At 42.2% G+C, this 19,787-nt stretch overlaps 1 protein-coding gene across 1 annotated transcript in view; it reads right to left on the reverse strand.

The window, feature by feature from the left end:
• RBKS (ribokinase) overlaps positions 1-19,787 on the reverse strand; it is a 65,148-nt gene that overhangs the window by 44,300 nt on the left and 1,061 nt on the right. Inside the window, exon 2 of the mRNA XM_033144606.1 lies at positions 5,371-5,503. Coding sequence (XP_033000497.1) covers positions 5,371-5,503 — 133 coding nt within the window. The remainder of the gene's footprint in view (positions 1-5,370; positions 5,504-19,787) is intronic.

The following is a 19,787-nucleotide window of genomic DNA, read 5'->3' on the forward strand; positions in this document are numbered from 1 at the left end:
ATTTTTAAGTGAGTGTTTAGCACCATGGGTTGAAAGTGATTTCAAAAGCATATGGCAAGACAAAGCATTTTAGAAGATGCTATTAAGATGCCATTAAAGAATATCAGTGTTCCTAAGGGAGAACATAGACATCAGGGACATTTTGGTAAAGATGGAGTGTTATGGTCACAGACCAGAGAGGAATTAGACAAATAAACATGTCAAGTGGTTCTTGAAACTGAGCAGGAGCGATTTGTGGTTTCAGGATTCCCAGTCGGTCCTGGATTCCTATGCTAACACTTTAACAGAACTGACATTAGCTCTGCTTCCCAAGAGTGTTCTGTGTGGTTCAATGCATTACAGTAGTGCAGAATGCAGCATAAAACCATCTAAGACTTTTAAAAATTTTCTTTTTGCTTCAAGCCACTAATTTCAGTCAGTTTGGGATAAAAAAAAATATGGTACTAATTTCATAGCATTGTAGAGTTGGAAGGGATCCTAGGATCTAAGGATAGGTCTTTCTTTCTTTCTTTCTTTCTTTCTTTCTTTCTTTCTTTCTTATGCCCCTTCCTTCAAGCATTTGATAACAAAAGCGAGATTCTTTGAATGGGAAGATAAATGGTTTTGCAATGATATGGTGCCCTCCTGGTTTTTGGACTGCCCTTCCCACCAGCCTAGTATCCAATGTTCCAGCATGATGTTGTTGGCTAAGACTGGTCTACAGAATCAAAATAATCTGTTAACCTGCAAATTAATTACATTGGGATGGGCAGGAGTATCTGCAAGCATTTGTTATTGCACTATGTCCTTTTAAAATGTGGGGTTTGGGGGCAGCGTTATTGGGTTGTTGTTTTTATTTTGATCATGTGTTTTGTGGCTTTTTATTTTATTTTATTCTGTGAACTGCCCTGAGATATATATAAATACAATTAACAACAACAACAACAACAACAACAACTATCTGTTCTGCATAACTAAATTCTATGGCTAACTTTTAAAAGAAATATATTTCTTATTTTTATTGCATAGGAATTTCAACTTTGTTATCAAAAATTAAAAATCTAGTGAGATCAATTTGGGGTGAGGGGGATTAAATCATAGTTTAGGATGTCGTAATTCAGCTTGCAAATTCATTGTTGTCATAGATGCACTCACACTGTTATGTAACGAAAACAGCAATGCTGTTTCAGAGGATTGTTTCCCACATCAGTCCTGCAAGCATCACAGATGCAGTTGGCAGTGACCTACGATCTGAAAGCTTTTTTTTACATTCCATACTTAGCATACCCAAGCCTTTGCTAACAAAGCACAACTTGGGTTCAGAGGCGACTTTCATTCTTAAAGTGCTGCAAAGAAACAAAGCTGAAGCTCAGACAGATAAAATGGAGGTGCTGGGGGTGGGTAGTCTGTTAAATGTGGATGTGCAGGTCAATTTGGCTTTGCTCCTTTCAGTTGATGTGTCTGTCTATGGCCAGGAGTTATTATCACCAGTTGGGGGACCCCTTTCTGGAAGGGCTGAACCATTGTCTGGCCTGATTTGGCTATATTGAGATACATGGGCTTGCCCTTGAAGACATTTTTGGAAACATCAGCTGGTCCAAGATGCAGCAATACAGGGTTTGTTTATTTGTTTGTTTTCACTAGTCCATTACAGCATTATTAGAAGTCCAAGGTGCAGGTTTCAGCCTTCAAAAGAGGAGTGGAGAGCTTGTGTCCGAATGTTAAGACTACAGCTCCCATTATCCCTGATCATTGGACATGCTGTCTGGGACTGATGGTCAGGACTGATGGGAGTTGGGCTGAGTCCAATGACATTTGGAAAATGGGAATATAAGAACATAGGGAACTGTTTTATTCCAAGTCAGACCACAGGCTCATCTAGCTCTGAAGAAGTGTGCATGCACACGAAAGCTCATACCAGGAACAAACTCAGTTGGTCTCTAAGGTGCTACTAGAAAGAATTTTCGATTTTGTTTTGATCTAGCTCAGTGTTGTTGACACGAACTGATTTTATGCATTAGATATGATTTTATGTATTTGATATTTTATGTGAACCGCCCTGAGACCTTTGGGTATAGGGCAGTATAGAAATTAACTAAATAATAAAATAAAAATAAAAAAACTGGCAGCAGCACTCCAGAAAGTCAGCCTCTCCCAGCCCTACATGGCGATGCTAGGAAATGAACTTGGGACCTTCTGCATGCTATACCCACTGAGCTACATCCTATCCCCATCTCAAATGGTCTGCATCTGGGATACCTTAAAGACTATCCACTCCCTTGAGCAGAGCTATAAACGGTGCCACTAGCATCTCAAGTAAGAAAACTGCTGCTACAAACAGTGTCAGGGAATGGAGGAATGGTGGAGACCGCCTCCCCCTCCTGAAACTTCCAGAGAAGAGGAAGACAGTATAGATTTACAACAGTGGTTTGAGGAAAGTCACAGCTCAGAGGGAGGGGAAGGGCAGAGTTGGGAAATAATGGGAGAGGAGGAGGGGGAAACAGCTGGAGCAGCTGGCTGACACGTTATCACTAGAAAGCATTCCAGAGCCCCTTCTCCCAGAACCCAGTGAGCATTGAAAATAGGAGAGCAGAGCAGGGGCGTACCCAGGATCAAAACTAGGGGGGGGCAAGCCATGGTCGCGCCCAGGGCCATCTTAAGCCTACCTGGCGCCATGGTTCAACGATCCCTCCAGCGCCCCCCACATGCACGCAGCAGCGCCCCATGGCACAAAGATCCCCGCCCGCCATATGGATACGACTGGGGAGCAAAGGGAAGGAGAAGCCACAGAGGTGGGGGAAAGAGGAAAGCGCCATAGTGGAGAAGCAAAGCAAATTAAGCAGGGCTCTGATCTGCTTGGGTTGCCACCTGTCCCAAAATGCACCCTGCATCTTAAATCGCTTCAGCGTTGCTTACACATGCACACACATCTCCCGGTGCCATTTCGGCTCCCTGAAATCAACCCCTTACACATACACACACATCCCATTCTTTTCCTCTTCTTTTATTTATCCCTGCAAAAACCCACCACTACTCTTTTGGACGCCCCCTTTGCAATTTCCCATAGTCTCCCCCTCCCCCAAATATTGTACTTTTGGTGCCAAAACACAGGCCCCACCCAAGAAATCCAATATAAAGCACATGGAAATAAATGGAAATAAATTTGCAAATAAATTTGGGAGGGTCAGAGGAGGAAACTTGGGAATTTTCCACACCTGTGCCATCTCTCCTTCACCCCTCCCAGACACACATTTCTGTAAAACAAAAGGTTTCCTGCCATGGCTGGTAGAGCTAATGGTCGTCCTTTGTGAGGGAAATGGCCCATCATCTGGCCCTCAGGCAGAGACTTCTCACCTCCTCCCTGCAGATGAAAACACTTGGCCAGCTAGGAGTCAAAATGGAATGATGCCTGTCTTCCTGTGCTGTTTTCAGACATGTGGCCTTATTTGTTTCGTACATTAATAACACATATATATTATATAAATATGAAAGACCTTAAAAATTCTTATAACACGGTCCACAACCAAAACAGGCCACCGAAGTCTCCCAAGTTGAGCAGTAAGGAACGAATCTATGCCCTCAAGGGAGCCCCTCTAGACAATGTCCCCTTGCCCCTGACACATTGTTACAAAAGTTAGAGCTCTGCAGAAACTCATGGCCTACTGGCACTGCCAATATAAAATATAAAAATATAAGTGAAAGGTACTCATCCCTTCTCAATTCCTGTGTGTGTTCCCTTTTATCTTTATTAACTATTAATTCTTCTCTAGAGACTTTGCCCAACTTGGGTAGTTTATGTGTTATAATAAGCACCCCATCTGTGTTAAAAGGCTTCCATATAAAGTAGGTATTTATCCAAGTGTGTGTGTCTCTCTCTGGTAGTATAAATCTTGTTGTGAACCCTGTATTTTAGGGGGTTGGACTAGGTGACCTCAGGGTCCCTTCCAACTCTCAATTTAGGTATGAAAGCAATGTGTCTGCAAGCGTTGGAGCATAAATTTTATTATTTTTTAATACTGATGTAATGGGTTGGAGTTCAGACCAACTCTGCTTTCTGGCAAGGAAAGATGGAAATCTGGGTTTTCAGAGTTTAGATTAGAGTTTTATTCTCTCCTTTCTTGACTATTATTATCTTCCTCCTTTTTTTAAACTAATTATGTCTTCAGACATTATTGTCTTCAGACCCCAACCAACCCCCTGCAGGCTTATTTCAAAAGGATGTTTTATGGGAGACCAAATTGCCAATGCATCACAATGGCCAATTGGCCACAACAATTTCTTCCCATAAAGGACTTGAGGGGAACTGAATTATGAAGGACATTTTATCTCTTTGACCACAACCTAAGGAAAGGACCTAGAGAGCTATAACTTTTCAGCAAGGTTTCTTATACACGAAGTTCCCAGAAATAAATTACTTACTGTGCTGGGCTGTTGGTGGAGGCAGAACGCAGAAGCAAAAAGCAGAGGGGCAAAGGAGGAGACACGTGCACGTGCTGAGCCAGCCCTCTTCCTGCTCTCAGCCTTGCAGGGCTGCCCACCCATTGGCCTGTGCCTCAGCGATATTAGCCAATGGCTGCATCAGGAGGAGGGAGGGAGGAGGGAGGATGCAGTGGGGGAGAGCGATCGCGGGTGGGGAAATGCTTCTGAAAAAAATAATTAGGGGGGGAAATGCTTTGAAGTTTTGAACGCTGATCTTTTTTGCTGGGGGGGGGGGCAGCTTGCTTCTAGGGGAGGTGGAGGAGGGAGGATGCAGGGAGGGAAAGGGGGAGAAATTGTGCCCAGCCAGGAAAACAAATGCTCATGGGGGGGAAAATACGGAAAAGAATGCCGATCATTTTTGCTTCTGGAGGGGGCAGCTTGCTTCCAGGGGGGGGGCAGCTGCCCCCTCCTGCCCCCCCTTCGGTACGCCCATGGAGCAGAGGGCTTGTTGGCAAATGGCCCTAAGTGGGTGGTGCTGTTGACGACTGAGGACAGAAAGGGGGGTGGAGATTAGTCGGAGCAATGCCATTACTCTAAGAGGCAGCATTTCTACGCCTCTCTCTGTGAATATTGACTAAAAGACATTGGTAAGAACTCGCCCTGTTTTATCTATTCCTGGCAGCCTACTGTGTGGGGGATCAGATTCCCTTCAGCCTGACAAACAGAGCATTTTGCAGTGGGGGTATCCATTGTATCAAGTTCCCTCCTGAGGAAAATATGCCCCACTTGCCCCACTGTTGTTTTTAAGAAAAGCAATGAAGACCATGCTTTCTAACCAGACTTCTGAGGAACAAGCTTAAGGTGCACTGCTAGAAAGCTGACTTGAACCCTCCGTTCTTAATTTGTTTTTCACTGTTGCTTTTTAAAAATACACTTACAGTTGGGGCAGATGTGAACCCAGAAGACGCTTACCATGCCTATCATGGAGGTTTTCGCCCCAAGTCGAGCAGCTTGGACACACTGGTTGGCACCTTTCCCTCCAAATCCAGAGAAAAACCTGTGACCGTGTATGGTTTCTCCAGCTTTTGGCAGGCGTGTGGTAAGGCTGGCAGTTAAAGAAAGAAATATAATATAGGGTTTGAGCGAATTAACAACTGAAATCATAAGAATTACAAACCTCATACTAATTGGGATTATACATAATGTAATATGGGAAACCAAGCTACTGGGATACATCCAAAAGTTCTTCCAGGAGTAATCCAGTATAGGTAAATGTAGTCTATTTCACTATAAGCCTCTCCATTCAAATCATCTCCACCACTATAACTATCACAAAGAAAAACAGGTCTCACAACAGATGCATTGAACTTTGTTGTTAACAGATATGTCACAGCAGAAAGTGGTACCAAGAACCACAAGGTCCAAAATTAAGCTTTAAAGTTCCCAGGTCAACAGCTCTGCATAGGGCTAGGGAAGCTGGTGCTCCCCGCACTGTTGCCGGATTACCATTTTCATCACCCCTGGTCATTGGGAGTCGGAAGTCAACATTTGGAGGGCCACAATTTCCCCATCCATGGCTTAATAGAAGAGGATGAGACAGTTACCTTTGCTGATAATGATAACATATGCTATAAAAAAATTAAAACCTAACTAGATTCTTTTTTTTTTTTTTTACAAAAAATGCAATTGCACTATTATGCCAGGAATCTGATGAAAATCACTCAGCAAATTCTATGTAACTCTCTCTCTCTCTCTCTCTCTCTCTCACACACACACACACACACACACACACAGCAATCATCAGAAAGAACAATTCTTCCTCAAACACATTTCCACATGCATATTAAACATACTCCCAAACACTCATCTATACGCAGTTATGGAAGGTTCACTTTTACTGATACAGCTATTAATAAAATAGAAGTATTGTTAAAATGTAATGCTATTATCTTGTCACAGATTTCTGCAATGAGAAGCAATTATTAGATTTTGCTTTTCATCAGACTACCGGTAGCTTAAAAGGCATTTCAGACTGCTGCTTTGAATTGACAATGATGAGTAATCTGTACGATTAAGGAAGCATTGCCACAAAACTGCATAATAGACCAAAAGCACACATACACAGAAACAGCTAACGTTACAAACTAAACCCAAACAACTTTGTTAGGATGTTCACAATTGTTGCCTACAACATTTTCTGCGGTAATTCATAACTGACATAAACATTCAGACTGCTACCTTATGCAGACTTATCAAGGAATAATTCCCATTGTGCTCAGTGGGAATTATTTCTGATGTAAGCATTGTTAGAATTACACACACTGCAAGCGAAATGGATGGATGCACACCACTAAAATAGTCTACAGAAGAGTTAACATAATTTCCATTCCATTGTATACAGCACACTCTGTAATGTAATCAGAATTAAATGAAATTAACTCTTTCCCCAATTTGGTTCCTAGTTTAATTGTGCATGTTACCAATTAATCTTGACCTTTGTTAATATAATAGCTGTTTTGCACTACCCGTTCTCTTTCTGGCACCATGTCACTGCTGATGGTGAGACAAAGCCTCTCTGAAGGGTTCCTCTTGAGGGACTGATGGAATGATAGACAGGAATGCATTCTGCCTATATCAGGGATCAACCACAAAAGAAAAGAATACATCCCCAAACAACCAACTCCCCCTACAAAAGTCTTTTAAAAAGAAGAAGTACCGGTAACTGACAGGTGTCTGCAGGTATCATGGTGTCTAAGGGTGCCGCATGTCTCTATGGTCACCTGGTGTGTGAGCTGCCATCTTTCAATTTCAGAAATTTGACACGATATATGCTGCATACCACCTAGGAACCTGACTTGATGAAGGGTGGGTGACACAAAAAATATCCCCCCCCTTATACCTGCTTTTCCTCATACAGATCCCGGAGCTGCTAACATTTTTAAAATTCAACATAAACAAGTTAGAACACATATCACACTCAGTTAATCCAACAAGGCTACTCTCACTGTGCTCCAAAAACCTGCAGAAATAGGTAGGTCACCAGCTGCAACCTGCATGAATATAAAGAAGAGGACAGCTGTATGCATACTGGGCAGGAGTTCAAAAAACGAGGTGCTGCCACTGAGAAGACTCTGCTACTCACTCCAGCTCATACTCATGAGGGTACCACAAGCCAGGCCTCCCCATAGATCTCAAAACTCAGGTAGGTTTTTACTGGGAAAGTCCAAGCACTTTTTAAAATAAGTAACAGAAAAGGTCCCATTTAAGTATTTTTTCAAACATTAACACAGAGATGGATTGAGACCATTTGTATTCAGTGGTCAAAATTTACTGCCTTGCCAAAGACTATCAGAAATCCCACAGTACGACTGAATTAATTCTCATCTATAGCCTCTCTTCATCGGCCCTTACTTATGTTACATCATGAGAGAATTGTGAACGCAAAGCAAAATCCCCTGGAAAAATCTGGTATGACCTCCTTCCCCCATCCTATTTTTGTTTCATTCAGGAAAGTGGAGCAGTGACTCATTTATTTGTAGCACTGTTCATTCAGCAATTAACACATACGGGGGGGGGGAATTGATACAAAGAGTGAAACCCTACTACCTACAGCTGGGGAAGACCATTCAGATAAGGGGTCTGAGAGCAACTGCCATAGCTGCTGCTGCCGCCACCACAGAGTTCTGCTACCAACCAGGCATTCTGGCTACATCAGCTTCAGAGACTTGTGAAGGAGCAGCTATGGCAGGCCCACACAAATGGCCATGCAATCTCAAATGCAACATGTTAAATTGTGTGCTGGGGCTGAGCTCAACAACCTGTCACTTTGTTGTTGTTCAGTCGTTCAGTCGTGTCCGACTCTTCGTGACCCCATGGACCAGAGCACGCCAGGCACCCCTATCCTTCACTGCCTCTCGCAGTTTGGCCAAACTCATGTTGGTAGCTTCGAGAACACTGTCCAACCATCTCATCCTCTGTCGTCCCCTTCTCCTTGTCACTTTACTCTGCAATTTTAAGCATTTCTGTTCAATAGGACTTCCTCCCCTGCACATATGTATAGAAAGTACAATGGTACCTCAGGTTACATACGCTTCAGGTTACATATTCCACTAATCCAGAAATAACGCTTCAGGTTAAGAACTTTGCTTCAGGATAAGAACAGAAATTGTACTGCAGCAGCAGCGGGAGGCCCCATTAGCTAAAGTGGTCTTCAGGTTAAGAACAGTTTCAGGTTGAGAGCGGACCTCCGGAACGAATTAAGTTCTTAACCAGAGGTACCACTGTATACAGAAGCATATTAAATATAAGGAATTTAAAGAGAAATCTTCAACGGAGAGTGATCTGCTTATAAACCTTGGTGTACTGGGTTTGTCACACATCAAGAGTTTTGAGCAGAAGTCTTAAATGCATTGCTTTGAAGAAAATACTTAATAACCAAGGAAACGGGCAAAAGAACTGGCAAGGAGGCATGCTAAATGCCACATAGCAGAAGATGTTTACACAGGACTTTGTTCCTGGCAACAAAAAATGTTATAAGGGTGTTGACAACACAGCACAATGTTCAGTTTGTGAATATCTTAAAATATGGTGAGATGGAGTGAAAACTTTGCAGGGGATCCAAAGCACGTCTCTCGACCTCCAAAGTCCAAGTAAATTTGATAAAACCACCAAATAAGGGAGAGAGGGAGGAAGTCAGATTTACTCATGGTACAGTAATTTGTAAAAAAATTGTCTCACATCAAGAAGGTATAATGCATTTGAAGGAGTCCCTGCCTATAGTCCTAATCTATAGTGGTGTGGGTAAGGGGCTCTCCGAACATCACAGGATATCCCTGAAGTCTTGCCACTGGTTCCTCACAACTTTGGTTACGATAACCAGAGTGAGGGCTGTTGTTCGTGACCCCATGGATCAGAGTATGTCAGGCACGCCTGTCTTTCACTGCCTCCCGCAGTTTGGTCAGACTCATGTTGGTAGCCTTAAGAACACCGTCCAACCATCTCGTCTTCTGTCGTCCCCTTCTCCTTGTGCCCTCAATCTTTCCCAGCACCAGGGTCTTTTCCAGGGAGTCTTCTCTTCTCATGAGGTGGCCAAAGTATTGGAGCCTCAGATTCAGGATCAGTCCTTCCAGTGAGCACTCAGGGCTGATTTCCTTCAGAATGGATAGGTTTGATCTTGCAGTGCATGGGACTCTCAAGAGTCTCCTCCAGCACTATAATTCAAAGGGAGGGCTAGCTTAGGACAAATACTCAGTAGTCAGGTCGCTAACAGAAGAGCCTGGCTCCACATATTCTCTATGAAGAATCTTATTTTTGCAAGTCTTGTTGATTCTACCTTTGGACTGAGCTGTAAGAATGAACAGAGACCATATAATACAAGATCTGGGGCAAACTGGCTCCTGTGTGAGTCGAGTTTCACATTCCCATGGAGGATCTGTGTAGGATGATCATTGCGAGGAGATATATCACTGAGAGAAATGTTCTTCTTCTACCACAACCTGACTACAAAAGCTCAGAGTGGCTACATCTCAGCAGTGTGGGCAACTGAGCAAACTTGTGACAAGCCATGAGAGGATAGCCTCTCGCAGCTTGTGCATAAGAGATGAAAAAGGCAGGACAAGGATGCCAGCCGTACTTTAGCTTTGACAACAGGATTTTTACAAGTTCCCTCCTTTCCCAGATTCCTTGGAAGCTGGTGCCACTTATATTATCCGTTCTGCGTTCAAGACTTACAAATTCAATTTACCGTACTTTTCCGTGTATAAGATGAGGTTGTTTTATTATAAAATTATGTTTAAAAGTGGGGTTCATTTTATACACAGATAGTGCATAGGGGGGACATGGGATTGGTTGGTTCTGTGAGTCAGAGATTGTCAGCTGGTGTTGATTGGCTTTCGCGGCGGCAATTGTGGGGCAATTGGCGGCTTGCAAGTGGCAGAGTCAGTTACATGGGTGAGCGATTCTTGGCAATCCCCCCTAAAAAAAGCTCAAAAACTCTGGTCAGTCCTCCCCCCAAAAAAGCTCAACAACTCTGGGCAAACTTCCCCATTTTCTTAATTAGGATTCCTAATTAGGGGGCATCTTATACACGGGAGCGTGTTATACACTGAAAAATACGGTATGTCCAGATAATGGGTGCTGGTGGCAAAGAAGAAACTGCATCATCAGAATTCTAGCACCCAGAAGTGATTGTATTATTTCTTGCCCTCTTAACCCTCATCAGGATTAAATATTAGCCATGTCTGCAGCCAGGCCTGATTTCTGCAGTCTGGCACACAGCACTAATTTTTAGCACTAGACTGATGACTAGTGACAATCTGATGCCAGTTTCTACCAGTCACGGGAAACCCTCTGCTCAGAGTTACACCTGATCATCCTTAAAATTCTTAAACGGGTCTCATTCTTGTTCAAATCTATTAATTCTCTGCTTTTCTTGTCTAACCCTTAAATTCCACCTAATTTTACTTACAGTTGCAAATTCCCATAGTTTAGTGAACCACTCTTTTAGAGGAATTTCCTTTCCCCCAGTATTTTACATGCAGTATCCTAATTGCTAACACCATATAAAAGGTACCCTGCTAATATTAAATATGATTTCTTGAAATAGATGTTTTGCCTCTGGGAAGTCCACCAACAGTGGATAACATCCACTCTGCCTGTTCAACACTTCCAAGAGTTACTGTTACCAGTATCACAGAAACCCTTTTAAAAGAGTTGAGTATCACCTAGACTATAACTTGAGTTTTCTATTAATGATATTGATACAATGTATTTATTCATAATGTCCATACATTCCCCCGTATCCTCTAGATTAGAACCCTCTCTCCTATCATTGCTTCCCATTTTCAAGGGTAATCCAATTTTCTGTCTTCTCTCTTAGTATAATTTGGTAAATTTCAAACAGCATATTCCTTGGTTTCTCTCAAATTAATCCTTCAACAGTATTTAACTGTCTCAATTCCACTCTGTATCGGAACTCTCTCTTATCTGAAGATATTCAAATACTGGCAGCCTTATTATCACTCAAAATTTCCTTAACCCTACTCAAGGGCCTGACCTGATTACTGTCAAATTCCACTGGAATGATTCCATTTTTTGTTAAACTGTTGCTAAAATAGCTGCATCAGTGGAGATTTTAAGGAACAGAAACAGTTTTTAAATTTATCCCACACTTTAAATTTATCCCACACTACTAATCCCCTTTTCTAATTTTTATCTTAATTTTCTGTGCACAAGAACACATTTGGTGAAATTCCAGCAAAACAGTTTTCCAAATTGTTTATATAGCCTTCTCCTATTTCATAACAACTTTTAACTGATCCATTTCATGGGCTGCTTCTGTAGCAGTAGACACACTAAGCTTTACTCAAAGGAGATCTACTGAAATGAATGGACCTAAGTTAGTCATATCCATTAATTTCAATGGGTCTACTCTGAATATGATTAAAATTGCCTATAACCCAAAATATGTAATTTAAAGGAGGATATATCCATAGATGTCAGGAGGAAGCCTGTGCTACAATCAGATCTGTAGTCCATAAATTTGTTAATCCAGCATTCCTGAATCTCAAATAACTTTGACTGGAATGGAACAAAGCCAGTTGACACAGTTTTGCAACCATACTATCTAATATCAAAAGGTTACTGATCTCTGGCAAACATATTTATTAAATGCATATGATAGAAAGGTTAAAACCACAATCATATGCACACTAACCTGGTAGTAAGCTCTACTGAATGCAGAGGGGCTAGCTTCTGAGTTTCATGTAATAATAAGGGCTAAAGCTAGTTATTTCATTGCATGTTTCTTTGGAGTTGGCTAAAGGGACAAAAACAATGTCATGAGACAGGCAAACTGAAATGCTCCCAACTGATGCATAGCAATAGAAATTTCTCCGGGAATTTCAATGCACAAACTGTAGTCATCAGACTGCAATTTGTATGTGTTCTTTCCACCCAAGCACAGAAGACGCTTTCGAGTTGCTGATTTTATTTCATTTTAAACATAACTGTTTTCCTTCTAAGATCAAACAACAGCAATTCACTTATTCCATTACCCATGCTAAGGCCCCCGAAGAATTAAGCAATGGTTTCCAAGCCCCATGTGGGCTATAATGCCAGGGAGCTTGGTAAAGGCAAGCCTTATCTCACAATCCATAATTTTTAATTGCCAGTACTCAGAGGAATGCCTAAACCTTCCACTGATGGCATCACAGTCTACTGCCATGGAAATAGTTAGCACTACAAACAGCGACCTCACCTCCATGGAAAACAGAGAAGACTGTGTAAAGTGGGAATGACAGCTGGGATAAATCAGCCTTCAAATATAATAAACATTTAAAGTAGCCTGCTTAAACATACACACAGACGAACACACACCAATAGTTCATACTAGCCTAGGGATCACTGTAGGACACACAAGTTTCTGTCCATGTGTCCTTACACACTCTCGTGCTGTTTCTGTCTGCAGGATCTGCACCATCTGAGAATTTATTACTCATCCTCTCAGGGCTGGCCAACACCTCTAATCTCAGTCCCCGCTCCTCAGTTGTCACTATCCTGCATCCAACTGATCTTTACTGGGATTGTGGTTCTGCTACCAACAAACTGGAGCATATCCAGAGGAGTGTAACAAAGATGACAAGGGACCTGGAGGGCAAGTCCTATGAGGAAAGTTGTGGGGGGACACACAGCAGAGGGCACCATTTAGAGGCGAAACAACAGCCATCTTCAAGTATTTGAAAGGCTGTCACATGGATGATGGAGGAAATTTATTTTCTGTTGCTCCACAGGGCAGTACATGAACCAATAGCCCCAAAATACAATAAAGGGGAATTTTGATTAGACTTCAGGAAATATGTGTTCATGGTATGAGCTGCTTGGGGAAGAAAGGGATTGCCTTGGAAGTGATAGACCAGGGGTCAGCAACCTTTTTCAGCCGTGGGCCGGTCCACCGTCCCTCAGACCATGTGGTGGGCCAGACTATATTTTTTTTTGGGGGGGGGGATGAACGAATTCCTATGCCCCACAAATAACTCAGAGATGCATTTTAAATAAAAACACACATTCTACCCATGTAAAAACATGCTGATTCCCAGACCATCCATGGGCTGAATTGAGAAGGTGATAGGGCTGCATCCGGCCCCTGGGCCTTAGGTTGCCTACCCCTGTGATAGACTCTACTTTAATGCATTGCTGGGCACCTATCAAAGAATGCTGCAACAGTAGATTTTCTGTTGTATGGAGTTAAACTAGATAGCCTTTGAGGTTATTTCTGCTTCTCTCTTTCTACGATTCTAAGCTCTCCACTTTGCCCCTTGTCCCATCTGTTATATTCCTGCTACACATCAAGCATGTTTCAACAACAAACCATGAGCTGTAAAACCATAGGACAAACCTTGGTTATAGGTCATGGTTAGCCTGGAGAGAGCTACAGCATGAGCAAAACAGCCACAGTCTCCTCCCTGGGAGTCCACCCCCCCCCAATGCTAAATCATGGTTTGTGAGTGAACCAGACCATTGAAATTAATGGGCATGACTAGTTCGGGATCTTTAATTTCAAAAGATATACTCTAAGTATAACTTAGTTAGTGGAACCCAAATGAACAACTAATACAACTGCCAGGCTTCTGACACACATCTTGGGTGTCTTGGATAATACCTTCAGTGACTCTGGGTCACATGCCCAGTGACTACAATGAATATACTGTATTCTGTGGCAACCAACTATTTAGAAAATGAAAATCAGAAAAGCAACTGGCCACTGGGAAACATTTTAAAGGTTTAGGGCTTTTAATCAAGTGTCTGCTTAGAGATCTGTATAATGTATTTTCTCTTTCGCGGGTGAACAGCTTTAATTACAGGCTAACTAACAATGAAACAGAATGATAACTCAAATGTTTTGTTGAGGGTTTATAGATGTGTTTAAGGCTGGCTGGAGAAAAAGAGCTGGAAGGTGGCTCCAGGCACATTTGCCAACATGAAAGAAGGCACGCATTCTGGAGAGGAGGAGAGAAAGACAAAGGGAAGGTGGAGAAGTCTTGGCAGATTGTGGGGAGTGGAGGAATGCAGGCAGAGATAAGGGCTGTGCAGAGAAGGAAATTCATTTTCTCCTCCAAGAACCCAAAGCAGGTGTGTTGTCCCCCCCCCCCAATATTGGGGAGATACAAATCTAGAAAACAGGTTTTTTTGCAAATCTGTGAAGGGAATGGAAACAACTTGTAATTGGAAAAAAAGAAATAATGAAGCCAAGAGAGAACATTCTAAAAACAATACTGTTCATGGTTGCACATCAAAGGAGGAGTTGCACAGAGCAGACAGAAGCAAAAGTTAATTGCATACACACATTTTAGAGCAGGGGTGGTACCCTGGAAGGAAAAATAACAACCTATTCAGTATCTTGGGCTTCACGGGAAAGAAATACCTTCAGCTATTGTCCTTGTTTGCCTGCCACAGTAAGACAAATGATTGCTTACAGGGACTTCTCATGGCTAGCAAGAAGAGAACTTAAGAGCTTGTGTTCAGACAACATGCCAAACCAAACTTTGGCTTAGCTAAGCATGGCAGAGAAATAAAAAAAACCACTGGAGCAGCAGTGAACTTCTTTCAGGGAGCCTGCATGTTTGTGAATTCTAGTAAGCCAGAGTTTACCACAAACTAAGCCATTTGCTTACTGTGATGTTTGGAACCAGGCACCACACCATATAACTGAGCTTCACAATATGTCTGTGTGGTATAAGAAGCTAAAATATACTTTTACGTACGGCTTTTATGTGTGTATGGCTTTAAAAGAGACAAGACAAATTCATGGAGGATGAGGCTGTCAGTGGCTACTACTGGCTATGTTCTCTTCCACCAGGGATCAAGCCTTTGGAGTGACAGGCCCTGCCCTGTGGAACTCCTTGCAAGTAGAGGTCTGGTAAGAGTCACCCCTGCCTTCTTTTGAAACTTGCATTTTAAAACCTACTAGTATTAATTGCTCTTTTTTTAGTAAGTTTTTACGTTGTAAACTGCCATGCCAATTGTTGGCTGTAATCATATTTTAGTGAATTGTGGGTTGCTTGCTTTATCAGCTGTTGGCTTGCTGATATTTTACTTGTGAGTATACTGTACTATAAGAGATGCAGGTGGCGCTGGGGGTTAAACCACAGAGCCTAGGGCTTGCCGATCAGTAGGTCGGCGGTTCAAATCCCCGCGATGGGGTGAGTTCCCGTTGCTCGGTTGCTGCTCCTGCCAACCTAGCAGTTCAAAAGCACATAAAAGTGCAAGTAGATAAATAGGTACCACTCCAGCGGGAAGGTAAACGACATTTCCGTGCACTGCTCTGGTTCACCAGAAGTGGCTTAGTCATGCTGGCCACATGACTCGGAAGCTGTATGCTGGCTCCCTTGGCCAATAAAGTGAGATGAGCGCCGCAACCCCAGAGTCATTTGCGACTGGACCTAATGGTCAGGGGTCCCTTTACCTTTATGCTGTACTATATATTAATTTTATTGGAAGCCACTTTGGAAGGTGTCAGGGATAGAGGGATTGCTCGGGAGGAGCGGGGGGAGAGAAGAGATGAAACGGCAGAGGAGAGAAAAGTTTGTGATTCAGCCAGTAAGGGGGAGGGGCTGAGATATCGAGAGCAATTACCTATAATTAGTACAGATACCTCCAGCTCTCCCAGCCCTCATCAGCAAACGTCTCAGGAAGAGGGAGAGACTTCACATACTGTCAGTAGCAGACAAGGGGGGGAGCAGAGGGGGAGACGTAAGCGTCGACGTCATATTAGGGGGACAAGAGGTTTCCTCTGCTGGCGCGCGCGGGAAGATTCCAGTCCGGAAAACTGATCGCTAGGGAGAGGTCATGATTTCATCACTCTGTAACTCTTAATGATTAATAAACCGCTTTTAAGCTCACTGCTTGAGCCGGCCGTTTCTCACAAGCAACATCAAAGGCAAGAGCAGCCTGACAGAAGGGTTTGTTCTTCAAGATGGCATATAAATATTTCAAATAAATGCTATGCTGGTGGCATGACAAATATGCCAGCAGAACTCTTCTAATACACTTGTAGATACCTCCATTTGCAGAGCCATTTCTGGCAGAATAAAGTAGAGGATTGCTCTGCCTAACTTTTGAATGTATTTATGATTATTGTTTATTGTTACTCAGTGTGAAGCTTTGGTAGATTGATGCTGCCTTTTTCATTTCCTCAAATCTAAGGCATATGTTTTTCATTGTTCCTCCTCAGCCAATCAGTCTATTAACAATTATTATTAACAGATTTGAGTACAAGATAGGACTAGAAATCAGGATGCCATTCCTATTTTTGGGTGGTGAAAATAGCAAGCCAGACGCAAATGAATCCCCATGAGAGGGTAAGAACTGAAATATTGTTTGCCCACAACAAGCATACGTGCTTGGTTTCAGGGTTGCAACTTCTCTCTTGGTCCCCCCCAAAATTAGAAGGAAGCAATATTATTGCTCTGATTGTTTCAGCATAGCTCTCTGCATTTAATTTCATCTATTGCAGCAATTTTCCATTTTAAATTCAGTTATTTTTAGTGTTTTTCATTCTCACTAGCCTTGTGTACTGGAACTCTCAGCTGCATGAAATGTTAAGCAAATCTTAAGCCAATACCGGCCATCTGTAATTTCCCTTCACTGCCATTCTATAGCATTCCTGCAATGTTGCATGAACATATATGTTGATCCGGAATTAAATCCCACTAGAATAAGGCAATATGTGTGTAGATTCATGTAATGAGCTCAAGACTGAAGGTTTTGTCAACTTACTGGCAGGATGCTGGAGGATAGAGCTGTAGTAAGCCAATCCCAATAAAGTTTCCTAAATTCTAGAGCAAAATGGGGGAGAGAGTTTTTGGACCAGCAGGTGGAGTGCATGAGAGCTGGAGTCCAACAACATCTGGAGGGCCACAGGTTCCTATTCTAGCTTTAACATCCCTTTTCTAGAGAGTCAGCTGTTGATAGACCTGACATAGTCTCTCCCACTGTTAACAATTAAAATGTCAATGCCACCAACAGACATTTAAAATTTGAACATTTATAGGCTCATCATCAATCCTCAACACAGTATACACAAAACAGGCTAGACTTCTTATACAAAATGAAAGAACAAGGTCTCGCGAGGGCCTTTTAGCATTTAGCAATACTATCCATCTCTTCTCACAAATATGTCCCATTGAATTCAATGAAATGTTCTCCCAGGTAATTATGTAATGGTATTATAGCCTTAACTTTCCTGGGGAAGAAGCCTACATATGCCAAAATACAGAGTCACTGACATTGACAATCAATACAACAGAATGCAGTGGGGGGAAACAGTGTGTGTTTGAACATCACAATAAACCATAAGTTTCAGATTTTAAACCAATCTGTTTAGTGTTTTCTGGTTCTTTGTTGTACTTAAGTCAGTGTTAGTTTGATTCTTCCCTGTCTAATTAGTTTTAGGAAACAAACATAAAAGCTATTCATTAGCAGTAATATGTAATCTGCTCAAAATATTTGCTTAAATTAGTATTTGCAAAGTGTGTTCCTAGTAACTCTGGGATCTAACTGAAACTCTTCAGGGATTTATTGATGAGAAGATACATAATTATGGATATGCTGCCTGAAAGACTGCTGGGGAACTATTACTGATTTACACTGAAACGCAAAGTTGAAGAAAAGTAATGGAAGCATTCTAGGGTGACAAGTGAGCTTAACAAACCTGGCTGTGTGTTTGTCAGCTGAGTGCAACCTAGACCAGGGTTGGATAATTTTTTTCAGTCCAAGGACTGCATTCTTACAACCTTCTAGGAACCACTGGTCTGTAGTGCACAGAGCAATGGATGGAAGTCTCACTTTTGCACAACAGCTTACATTTCAGGCACACAAATACCAGAGGTTTCTACACACACACATACACCTCTCCAGCCCTCATCCAAACAAGACAAATTATCAGACCAAGGAAACATTCTAGCCACACAAAATTACTTGAGGGTTTGAGCAGGCCAGTAAGAGATGTGGCCAGTCTTAAGGGCCAGATGGAGACATGTGGTCCAAAGTTTTCCATCTCTGCCTTAGACCACTGATCTTCAGCTAGTGAGCTGCGACCCAACATGGGGCCATGATCTAAGGAGATTTGCAACAGCAGATGGCAAAAAAGAGAAAAGAAATGGGTCTCCCAATGTATGTTTGGGCTAAAGGTGGGTCCCTGGTTTGAAATGATTAAAGGCTACTGCCTTAGAATACACTCCAGAATCCTCTGAAAGACACTTGATGGACCATTTGATGGAAGCCGCCCAGAGTGGCTGGGGAGACCCAGCCAGATGGGCAGGGTACAAATAAATTATTATTATTATTATTAATTACTTGTAAGAATTTTGAAGCAATCATCAACAATCCATCAAATGAGGAAAGTGTTCCTGGAAGTTACTGACTAAATAAGTCACCCATCACTTCTGTAGCGGGTCACAGTGGTCTCAGAATACAGTACTTTCATTTGCAGTAGGAAGGCAAAGCAGGCAGATATTCCTGTTTCCACTGGACCATAGCTCTGCCGCAGAGCACTTGTGATGCATGCAGAAGGGCCCAGGCTCAACCTTAAGGCATCTCCATTTAAAAGGATCCAGTGGCAGGTGCTGGGAAACATCCCTGCCTGAAAACCTGGAAAGCCACACCCAGAAAGAATAGATTGACAAATAGCCTGACTTGATATAAGGTAGCTTCCTATGTTATTGGGGGTCTTTTTGTTTGTCGTTATGACTGTAAAGCTATTGATAGATCTTTTACATCTTATGACTGTTGTGAACTTCCCTTTAACTCTGGTAAAAAATGGGATACTAAGTAAATAATGTCAAGGAATGGAGAATACGTAATGGCAGAACATGGGATCCATTGTGGACTGTACCTTATCCTTCCTGTATAAACAGCAGGTTACTTCATTTTCATCAGTGCACATGATGCAAAGTAGGTACTTTTGTCTTAGTTGGAAGGAATATGGTTACTTGAGTCACAATGAGCACGGGGAATTAGAACTCTTCAGTTCTGCTTGTATATCTCACCAAGAGTTATCAACATATTAACTCCTGAGAACTGAAAAGGCAAAGTCCACAGTGATAGTTTCACTGGGATACATTGATCTGTAAGAATATGCAAACTTCAATTTTTTCCCCTCTCACACAAAGAAAGTTATGTGAACCTAAAATTACTTCAAAAGCTTTAATATTTTCACAAATTAAAGTTGGCTTCTGCCTCAGAAAGAATTGTGAAGGTATTTTAACTACAATTTGCATTCACAGTAACACAAAAATTGATAGTTTCCCCCCCTTCTTCAGTTCAATTAATATGTGCAGAGAGGTGACTCCAATTACAAAAGGATATTTATTTTGGACTTATTAGGAGCACAC

This window comes from Lacerta agilis, chromosome 3, assembly GCF_009819535.1.
Source record: "Lacerta agilis isolate rLacAgi1 chromosome 3, rLacAgi1.pri, whole genome shotgun sequence".
Lineage (NCBI taxonomy): Eukaryota > Metazoa > Chordata > Lepidosauria > Squamata > Lacertidae > Lacerta > Lacerta agilis.